General features: G+C 33.9%; 2 protein-coding genes across 3 annotated transcripts; one reads left to right on the forward strand and one right to left on the reverse strand.

Annotated features, from left to right (window-relative positions):
- On the forward strand, nt 4,769-7,857 carry LOC104735976 (stem-specific protein TSJT1-like). The gene is made up of 5 exons (XM_010455880.2): nt 4,769-5,145; nt 6,760-7,000; nt 7,094-7,214; nt 7,313-7,422; nt 7,520-7,857. The coding sequence occupies exons 1-5, from the start codon at nt 4,943-4,945 to the stop codon at nt 7,547-7,549; spliced, it is 705 nt and encodes a 234-aa protein (XP_010454182.1). The 5' UTR covers nt 4,769-4,942; the 3' UTR covers nt 7,550-7,857.
- Nucleotides 7,917-10,417, reverse strand: LOC104770265 (ATP-dependent (S)-NAD(P)H-hydrate dehydratase; the record flags this gene model as incomplete). 2 transcript variants are annotated; one of them, XM_019235043.1, is given in 11 exon segments in its annotated part: nt 7,917-8,119; nt 8,211-8,342; nt 8,460-8,510; nt 8,595-8,661; nt 8,736-8,797; nt 8,965-9,128; nt 9,208-9,270; nt 9,365-9,396; nt 9,959-10,050; nt 10,149-10,258; nt 10,341-10,417. In XM_019235043.1, coding segments are annotated over 11 exon segments (878 nt in total), but the record flags the coding sequence as incomplete, so codon positions are not given.

The raw sequence follows: 10,475 nt of genomic DNA on the forward strand, positions 1-10,475 counted from the left end.
GCCCGATTAGGATGGTGTGGGCTTTAAGTTAGATGGCTTTTGTATTGGGCTTTATTCAGATTACGATGGTGCAGTACTCTCTTGCATGCCAAATAGAATTGTTTTCACTTATGGTCATTTAACTAAAAGTTGTTTAGACAACGCTTAAAGTTAGATAGATCATAAATCTAATAAGATGAATTCGAACGGTGGGTGTTAGATAGATCATAGATCTAAACAAACGGCCATCTATAGTGCTTTAAAAACATGTGATAAATGACCAAACTCTTTTGTACTATAATTTTGTGATCTACTGTTTCACATATAAATGATCATATACATTATTAGAAATAGTACGTCAAAATACATGTCAGAGATGGTATGTTCTATACTCCATAGCAAGATGGGAAGTGGGGATGGAGGTAGTAGTGGGATACAGAACAGTCGATTTTATTATCGCATCAAAGAAAAGAAAATGTAGAAACTGACAAATAAAAAGGAAATCGAAAAAGTCGTGATATTATCCGAAACGGAAAAAAAAAGAAAGAAAGAAAGAAGAATATTTGAAATATCAGATATAATATTCAGCTTCACATGAATTGTTTTGTGGGGATGCATTATTATGGATGATCGAAGCTAAAGGTGATTGAGATGGGTGACAATTTTTGATGATATATCAACCGATGGTCCAATAAGAACTGTTCATTTGAATGATACGTAATCCCTCTTAGATCTAACTCGTTTGTACCATATTGCTTTTAAAAATATCTAGGAGTCATCATGTTCAAATATCTAGGAGTTAGCATTTAGCAACTCAAAATGTTCTTAGTGAAATATTGTGATTTTCTTAAATTATAAATTATATTTACTGTATATATTATATTGCATATCTCTGTATATAGTGAAAACACATAAAATAGAACATAATTCCCCTCCAAAACTATAAATCAATATATGTAAGACTTGTGCTCAAAAAAGTTTTGTTCTTAATTCTTTATTCCATTAAAAAAAGTTCTAACTCCTGTATTTTCTTTTTGTGAAAAAATATTTTATTGTGTGATTTTGATCCTCTTATGGACAAATCATTTTCAAGTTTTAAAAAACATTTTCCAGAGGATTCCTGTACGTGTAGATATAGATGATATAGTGTTACCACGTATAATTCTAATACCAATTATTATGTTGAATAATGGTAAACAAATCTTGTATATATGTCATGTTGAAATGAGATAATTTTCTTGTTTGTAGAAACAATATCAAAGTCGTTTTCAACTTTTGTAGTTCCCACTCCCAGGTCCATGGCTTTGCTCAGTCTTTCTTTTGATTTTCTACAATTCTTTTAGTAAATAAGAAAAAGAATGCATACTAGTGGCTCTAGTTTTTAAAATAACATAAAATGATAATGACTTTTAAAACATCAATAGAAATAAAATGATACCAGTCATTGTTTGGCCCCCAATTTTCTATTAGTTTATTTTATCGAATTTGCGTCTTGTTTTTTTTTGTGTGTATATGATTTAAATATAGTTTGCATATTATCGAAAAATCAAAAACATACTAAAATGATCCAATATCTAATTTGTTAAAAGCTATAAAACATTTTCTATTCAAATATTACACCTCTTATTTTAGGTGTAATGATATCATAAAATCATGAAAAGTGTCTAAAACGGAATTTATTGTAGGTTTTTTTATTTGTCTGGTTTCTTTTTCAAATAGTTTTTTTTGGTTTTAGAAACCTCGCATTTATAAAATAGAAGGCTAGAAGTAATAAAAAAAACTAATAAACTATTTATTTTTAATTAGTTTTGGATCCGAAGTCTATAAATATTAGCATAATGAAAAACCATTTTGATGCATGTATGTATATTATCAAATATATGTAGTGCCGATTCCTTGCAAAACTAATCCATAAGAACCATCGCTTCGAAGCAGAAATGTTGAAAATTTTATATTTGAAACTAAAAAGAAAAACTGAAAACATAAAATGCAATGTGATCATTATCAAATTATTAACATTTAACAGTAAGAAATCCAATTAACACAACAACTTTAAAACGATAATTTAACATTTCTTTCTTTGGTCCACCTTGTAGTCTCTGATATTTGGCACGAAATAATTTTGGTCTTGTCTTTTACATTTCTAGGTTGTTGTCACCAAACCATTTATGTATTTTTATGGTTTTCCCTTTTTGTTGTGTGTGACATTTTCTTAACAAATGGTCGAAAATCGTGAGCAACTCACCCATCTTTGTGTAATTGTGTTCAATTATTATTTAGGTAACGTAATATATATGAACAAGCTAAGCTGGCTGATGTGTGCATATATTATCATATGCATCAAAGGATGTTAATATTATTAAATAAAGGAGGAAATGTGCAAAAGGCAAAAGGCAAAATTAAGACCGTGGGCCAATCCTCTCGAAACAAAAAACAATGGGCGATATCCGCTGTTCTTTCTTCTTTCTTTCTTGACATTATTATTTGTCCATTACTCAACTGATTATTTTGTTATTTTTTTAACAAAAAAAATATAAAACTGAAGCCTCAGCCGCTGTATAAGAAAGCTGCATATGAATTTTTTAAAAATATATTATTACAAAAGATTCAAATTATTTGATTACAATTTGTGTAGGACGACACATGGTTTTGAATCTATCTCTACGGAATTTCTATGAAGTATTATTAATATAATAGGAGCTGTTTAAAAAATGAGCATACAAAATTGAATAAGTTCTTCTGACGAAAAGTTTGATTTTAAAAATTGAAACTGTGATCCACGGCTATATATAGCTATACCGAAGATCCAAGAATCATCGTACAAATTCGTTTAATTTGGATCAAGTTGCTGTGTTAATTTAATTTTAGAAAAGTGGTTTAATGTTTATTTGACATATATCTTATTGCATGGACGAAGTATGTAAGAAAAGACATATCCCTAAAGTTATTAATTTCAATACTAATATTACAAAATTATGGTTGATGATACATGTCCATTTTAAATTAGGTTCAAGTTGCTTTCAGATCACAATCTCTCCTAGTTTATTGGCTCATAAAACACACATATTCCAACTATCATATATAGTATACTAGTTTGAAGCATCTAATAATAGATAATACAATTAACCATTAGAGACGATGCCAATTTTCTAGCTATGGTTCGTGATTCAATTTTAATGGAATCCACTAATGAGTAAATTAGAAAAAAAGTGGTGACACATCAATTGATTTCATTGACACATTTCTTATTCTTATTGAAGAAAAAGTTATTTTACCAATATATGTATATATATATATATATATATATTTAACGTTTAATTTAGTTTATTTTATCACTATTTTGTTTGTTTTTTTAACATTTAATTTAGTCAAAAAGACTAACCAGTTAACTGGGCTCTGGTGGCTTTCTTAGCACCATCAAAATTTCTCAATTTATTTAACTTTGTTTCTCTTTTTTTTCGGTACATCCCTCTTTTTTTTTTTTCCAACAACATCAAATCTATTTTTCCAGATCCAGATTTGTAAAGCTTAAATATTTCCATCTTTAGATTAGTGGCTTGATTCGTGTATTTTAGTCAAACGCATCTTCTGATCTAGCCGTCCTTCCAAGACAGAGGTTGTCTTCAACTGGTTTCTTCATTGCCTCAGATAAAGAAATCTCACCATTGTAGGTTTAGATCTCCTTCTTTTCCTCGTGAAAAAGTCTTTAGGGTTTGAAACTCTCTCACCGACTATGTAGTTCCACGCCGGAACAACAAAAAGAGGTCGCAAGACACTTTATTTCGGATCTAGTATTGTGGTTAGGAGATTCTTGTATTATCATTTGTGTGAGTTTTCTTGTCTCAGATATGTTGTAAGTTTTAATTTTCAAAGATTTTCAGTTTTAATTATCTTGTTTTGGGACTCTAATTTCTGATCCAGGTTGCAATTGAAGAGATGTTATGTTTTAAGTTGTTTGGGTCTTTTTCCCCTTTATCTTCGAAAGTGTTTTGTGTTTGCCGGTTTAAGCATCTAGAACGATTGATATCCTTACCGGTTCTTGTATTTCATCTTGTAATCTCATTTTGTTGTTATTAATGAAATCCTATTGTGGAAAAAAAAAAGTTTGGTTGATGGTAAAAAAGAAAATTGTCCCTTTTTATGCTAATTACATCTCACCTATTACATACATATTCAATTGTCATTTATAACTTTTTCTGATTTTCTTATATATAAAAAGTAAGAAGATATGGAGAAGAAATAGGTAAAAGAAGGTAAACTTATATTATAACTTATAGAGTGCAAATAAATTAAAGTTGATGTTATCCTTTGCTTCATTTTTACGATAAGTGGATGCTATGTTTACCTTAAAAATGAAACGAAATAAAAACTTTAAAATATCAAATAAAACACATATAGTTTATCTAAGATAAATTTAGCAGCACTTTTTAAATAATTATAAGACTAGACTAAAATTGTTCAACAATTTCTTTTTCATACTAATAATTATAAAGAAAAAAAAAAAAAAAGGAGATGGATAAGACAAGAGACCACACACAAAAATGGCACGATTGGGTCCCACAATAATTAGAATCTAACGCTCAGAAACGAAACGATTCCATCTCTTAAGTTGGTGGGACCCATCGTATTTGTGCGTCATCATCATCACTATCATCCTCTCACGCATACTGTATACGATTACGTATTTGACGTTAATTTCAGTGTAATCAATAAAACAGAAGATTCGTGAAGGTATGAAATGACGCAATTATCCTCAATCTCCTCCTATATTTAAACACCAATCATATCTCTCTCTCTCTCTCTCCTTCGTCTTCCTTCCATGTCCGTCTCTGATATAATCTAAAACCAGAGAGAGAGAGAGAGAGAGAGAGAGAGAGATATTAATTTTCTTTTAGACATTAGTCTTTTTTAGTTTTTTTTTCTTGGAGTTTGCTGAGATCATCCGTAGAGAGAGAGAGAGAAAATGTTGGGAATTTTCAGTGGAGCTATAGTATCGCCGCCGGAAGAACTGGTGGCTGCCGGAAGCCGAACTCCGTCGCCTAAGACTACCGGAGCTACTCTAGTGAATCGTTTCGTCGATAAAAATCCCTCAGCTGTTTCTGTACAAGTCGGAGACTTTGTTCAGCTTGCTTACAGCCATCACAACGAGAGTCCTCTCCGCCCCAGGTCAGTCAGTAGTCTCCGGCGTCTTTTTTTTTTTTTAAAGTTTAGCTTTTTTCTTTTCTACGATGATTCCTAAGTTTTCTTCACCGTCCGATTATATCCGATCCGACGGTGATGAGATCATCATCGTCGAGCCTTTTAATTTTTGCTGACAAATTAAAAAATACAAGAAAGTCAATTGCATATTTGCATGTAGTATATATGGACCATATATATTTGATATTTCATTAGATAATTTTGCGAAGAAGATATAATTAATGAAATTATTATAATTATGTAGTAGATTCATATTTTGTAGATATCTTTGTTTTATATTATTTCTATTAGAGCACACACATTGGTCATCTTTTGGTGAGTGTCAAAAGAATTAAAAAATAAAAATAATAGAAAGATGAGGAAAGAGAGAGACATCGTGTCTCTGCCCAGACTTCTACAGATCCTCTAAAATCTCTCTCTCACTATTTGTCATAAGTTGATTGGTTAATTTTTGAAAAACAAACAAAATTTAAATTAAATAGTATTATTATATTTAAAATATTTTTGGAGAACCTATTTTCACAGGATGACCAATGTGTGTGCTCTTAGATTCCGATTTGTGTGATTCTTTTAAGCACTCCACTTAACTTAGGGTGATGTATCTTTGTGGTGTGGTTTGGTCTGTGGACCATAAACAATAATAATTCCAAAGCCCAAATGAAATTTCTAAAATTTTGTATATTTTTAGGAAATATGCGTATACAAGGTACGTCATAGGTAGATGATTTATGTAAATGTATCGATCATAATTAATTTGTATGGATAATTCTGATAGGAAATATACTAATACTTTAGGTACGTTACCTTATCCAAGTAAAGTTAGCTTCGTTGGTTGAAAAGTATGTTGTGAATCAAATAAGATGATTCATCATGTATCTCTCTATAAAAGGTTTAAAGTTTATTAGTACAATATTTAGATCGTAGTTGACTTTGTCGGTGACGGTGGCACAAGGACACGTCTCATAAGAGTTGTCTTTGAGTCACCAAAGATTCACAAGCCTCCTATGCATGACTCATTAAGTCATTTTAGCTCAATTGCTCATGTCACTTATTATTTATTAAGATCATTTCTATGCTGTAAGTATTTTAAGTCCCAAATAAACCACTTGCAACCTAACTTCAACAACCATAACAATGACTCAATTAGACAACATAGGGTAAGAAAAATTTACATTTCCAAATTCATCGCAAAATCTCTACATGGTTACAACTGTAGGCACTGTATTTTGGATATGCCATATTATGGCCACTCTACTTAAGGCAGCTTTGTTTGGTCCACCAAACCCTACAATATAATTAAAACCCACAACCATTTTATAGCCTTATGAAACTATGATGCACCACACTCTATCTTTAGCTTTTACCCATATCAACTCCAAAACATTCATAATTGTATGTCTGCTTTAACATCCGATGCTGACTCATCTCTCTGACTATTCTCCTCCCTCATTTATAACTTCAATAATTGCAATACTTTTTCTCTAGATAGGTTTACAGTTCTAATCCTTAGTTTGCTTACTATTTATTTGACTTAATCATATATAGGCTTGTCTTAAGATGTTTTTTTTGTAATTGGTACAGGTCATTTGGAGCTAAGGATGAGATATTCTGCTTGTTCCAAGGCTCACTTGACAACCTAGGAAGCTTGAAACAGCAATACGGGCTTGCAAAGAACGCAAACGAGGTTCTCTTGGTCATCGAGGCTTACAAGACTCTCCGTGACAGAGCTCCTTACCCGGCCAACCACGTTGTGGCTCATCTAAGTGGGGATTTCGCCTTTGTGGTCTTTGATAAATCAACCTCCACTCTGTTTGTAGCCTCTGTAAGTTCTCTTTCTAACCCTCAGAAACACTTTTTTTTGTTTGTAAACTAGATTGAATTCGGTGGTAAAAATCGTTTTGCTGATTTGCTGCAGGACCAAGTTGGTAAGGTTCCATTGTATTGGGGAATAACAGCTGATGGGTACGTGGCATTTGCTGATGATGTTGACTTGCTAAAAGGTGCTTGTGGCAAGTCTCTTGCTTCTTTCCCTCAAGGTTCGTTTTTCACTCTTTTAAGTTAAAGATTTTGGGGTCATTAAATCTCAGTTTAAGCGATTTCGAGTTTTGAATGGTTGTGCATGTGTGTGTTGCAGGCTGTTATTACTCGACGGCGTTAGGTGGGCTTAGGAGCTTTGAGAACCCTAAGAACAAGATCACTGCCATTCCTGCTAATGAGGAAGAGATTTGGGGAGCCACCTTCAAGGTGATTGATTCTTCAAAAACAAATCAGATTTAGTATTATTCTTTCTGTTCAGCATCAACAAAAGAGGCTCATAACACAAATTTTGGTGGTGAAACAGGTGGAAGGAGCAACAGTTCTTGCAGATTGAGAGTGAAAGAGAGTAAAAAAGAAACAAGCTCAATGTCTCGTAAATCTCGAACTGTAACAGCAAAAAAACCAAACAAAAACAAATAATGACGTAGAAAACAAAAAGCTGTTCTAAGAGTTCTGTAAGCTATCAATGGTTTGGTGTTGATGTGTGTAGCGTTATATCATGTCTTATGTTTCTTTGTACAGCCCGGTGTCTGTCTTCTGCTGTTTTTAGTGTCTTCTTCCTAATAAGTTAATGTCTCTGAAACCAAAATTTACCTTCTCTTGATCCTCTTGTCTCTGTTCATCAACTGTTTCTCTAGTAAATCTCACAATTCTCAATCTGTCTACATGAATCTGTAAGAATTAGGATTAACGGATCTGGATCATATGAATTATAATTTTTATTTCGTAATCACAGCATTCAGGTTTTATTATACAGAGACAACAGTGGTGAGGGAAATAGATACAAGAACCGAAACAGGAACAGCTTCTGAAGCTTCACGTAGACAGTAAGATGTAGTAGAAGGCAAGACAACTCTAGTTCATGTGTTGTACAGATTAAGATGCAGGACAGATATCCTCCAAACTGTCGAAAAAACCCGATAAACATTATGATCGAGACAAACTTTTTTGTGAATTCTCTGATGTAGCAGATTCAGTAAGATAGAAATTCATACCTCTTCCCTAAACATTCAATAATGTCGCTTGTTAGAGTTGATCTCTTATGCTTTGTAAAAGCCAGAGATGCGGCTTTTCTCAGCAGGCCAGATGCAGCTATGCATCCCAAGATGGCTGGAGTCTCTGAGGGACTGAAATGTTTTGTTTTTAGAGATTGTCAAAAACACTTTGCTCTACATTGATCAACGACTGAGCTAAAAAATGATAGAGAAAACTTCGTGCAGAGCAAACAAGAGGAGGTATCTTACCTTTCAGGACCTGATCTAAGTTGTTGCGCCCATGACAAAAACACTGCGACACTAGATGAAACCAAAACCATGTAGGCGACTATTTAGTGGCTACAAAAGTTCACTCTTAACCTGATCAAAGAATGGTGAACTCACCTCCCAGAGAGAATATCGCCTTGTCCACCGCAGCGCCTTGGCGAACCATATATGCTCACTGATTTTACTGCATAAAATAGACATGATCACACCTTGGGTTCTCTATCTGAAGGAGAAAATAGATATGAAAAAGTTACTCACCTGTCTCCCCATTGCTTATAAGATCAGATTTCCCTTTCCTGAGAATTGTCACGCCACCAATCCTGAATGACAAAGGCGTCTAACATTATTATCATTAAATTTTACACCGCAAAACACCAAATGAGAGCCTGGGGAAGTTGTTTGGGGATACTCCCCTCTAGATGATTTAGAGAGATTTACAGATCCTAACTCTCTCTTTGTGGATATGTGAAGTGGGTTTTGTACTTACTGTTTGGCCAGAGAACGTAGCTGATCTTCAGCATTCTGTTCATCTACTTCACAATTAAGCACTTTTTGAACTAGACGTTTATACTCGTTCACATTTGGGGTTAAGACAGCAAGCGGATAGCTATTGACAAGATCAATGGAATTTGTTACAAGAAACAGCCCGTCCTACAGAATCACCATAAAACAATCAAAAGATTTGGGATGAGAAGAAAACCAATTGATCCAGTTTTATGTCACTGCTTACCCCATCTACAACAAAAGGAACATTGGATTTTTTGGCAAGAAGCATGATTTTACTCACACATTCCTGAAATACAAAGTCCAAACTCGTCAGTCCATCGCCAAAGATTTGACAAATCAAATTCTGTAACGTGATGAAGCAGTGGCAGAAGAATCTGTACCAGGAGAAATGGATCTCTTCCCAAACCAGGACCAATCACNCGCAAAACACCAAATGAGAGCCTGGGGAAGTTGTTTGGGGATACTCCCCTCTAGATGATTTAGAGAGATTTACAGATCCTAACTCTCTCTTTGTGGATATGTGAAGTGGGTTTTGTACTTACTGTTTGGCCAGAGAACGTAGCTGATCTTCAGCATTCTGTTCATCTACTTCACAATTAAGCACTTTTTGAACTAGACGTTTATACTCGTTCACATTTGGGGTTAAGACAGCAAGCGGATAGCTATTGACAAGATCAATGGAATTTGTTACAAGAAACAGCCCGTCCTACAGAATCACCATAAAACAATCAAAAGATTTGGGATGAGAAGAAAACCAATTGATCCAGTTTTATGTCACTGCTTACCCCATCTACAACAAAAGGAACATTGGATTTTTTGGCAAGAAGCATGATTTTACTCACACATTCCTGAAATACAAAGTCCAAACTCGTCAGTCCATCGCCAAAGATTTGACAAATCAAATTCTGTAACGTGATGAAGCAGTGGCAGAAGAATCTGTACCAGGAGAAATGGATCTCTTCCCAAACCAGGACCAATCACAAGGCAATCAAATCTTTCCATCCATTTATCGACTTCCCCGAGCACTTTATCTTGAACAGTTCTTTGATCTTCCTCACTGAGTTGACTACATCCAGAATACAAAATATTGAGATTACGAAAATGGACGTACGGAATGAAAGTCACACAGTAGAAGTAGCATAAACTGTTGACAGGAGCATTCACCTGATGCTGTACGATTCCTCAAGAACAGGGTGAACTATAAGCTCAGGACTATAACTCTTTATAACAGGAGCTGCGTCTTTCGTGCAGAAGACATGAGACAAATCAGCACCCTACAATTGTGTACGGAGTAACTTAAACCAAAGCTGAACAGAAGAAAGAAGCTGTGATAGCTAATAGAACGAAACTACATACAATTTTTAAAGCTGAAATAGCAGCGAAGTATGGAGCTCCTGTGTATTCACGACAGCCTCCAATCACAGCTATCTTCCCTGACACAGATCAAATTTCTAAAAGACTCAAACTTTGAATCCTCAAAGTTCCAAATTT

Source organism: Camelina sativa, chromosome 13, assembly GCF_000633955.1.
Source record: "Camelina sativa cultivar DH55 chromosome 13, Cs, whole genome shotgun sequence".
Taxonomy (NCBI): domain Eukaryota; kingdom Viridiplantae; phylum Streptophyta; class Magnoliopsida; order Brassicales; family Brassicaceae; genus Camelina; species Camelina sativa.

Bases quoted from the DNA above. Each gene is read 5' to 3' on its own strand.
- LOC104735976 (XM_010455880.2), top strand. From the start codon at position 4,943: ATGTTGGGAATTTTCAGTGGAGCTATAGTATCGCCGCCGGAAGAACTG. The intron at 7,001-7,093 runs GTAAGTTCTCTT...GATTTGCTGCAG, and splicing joins CCACTCTGTTTGTAGCCTCT to GACCAAGTTGGTAAGGTTCC. The intron at 7,423-7,519 runs GTGATTGATTCT...GTGGTGAAACAG, and splicing joins TTTGGGGAGCCACCTTCAAG to GTGGAAGGAGCAACAGTTCT.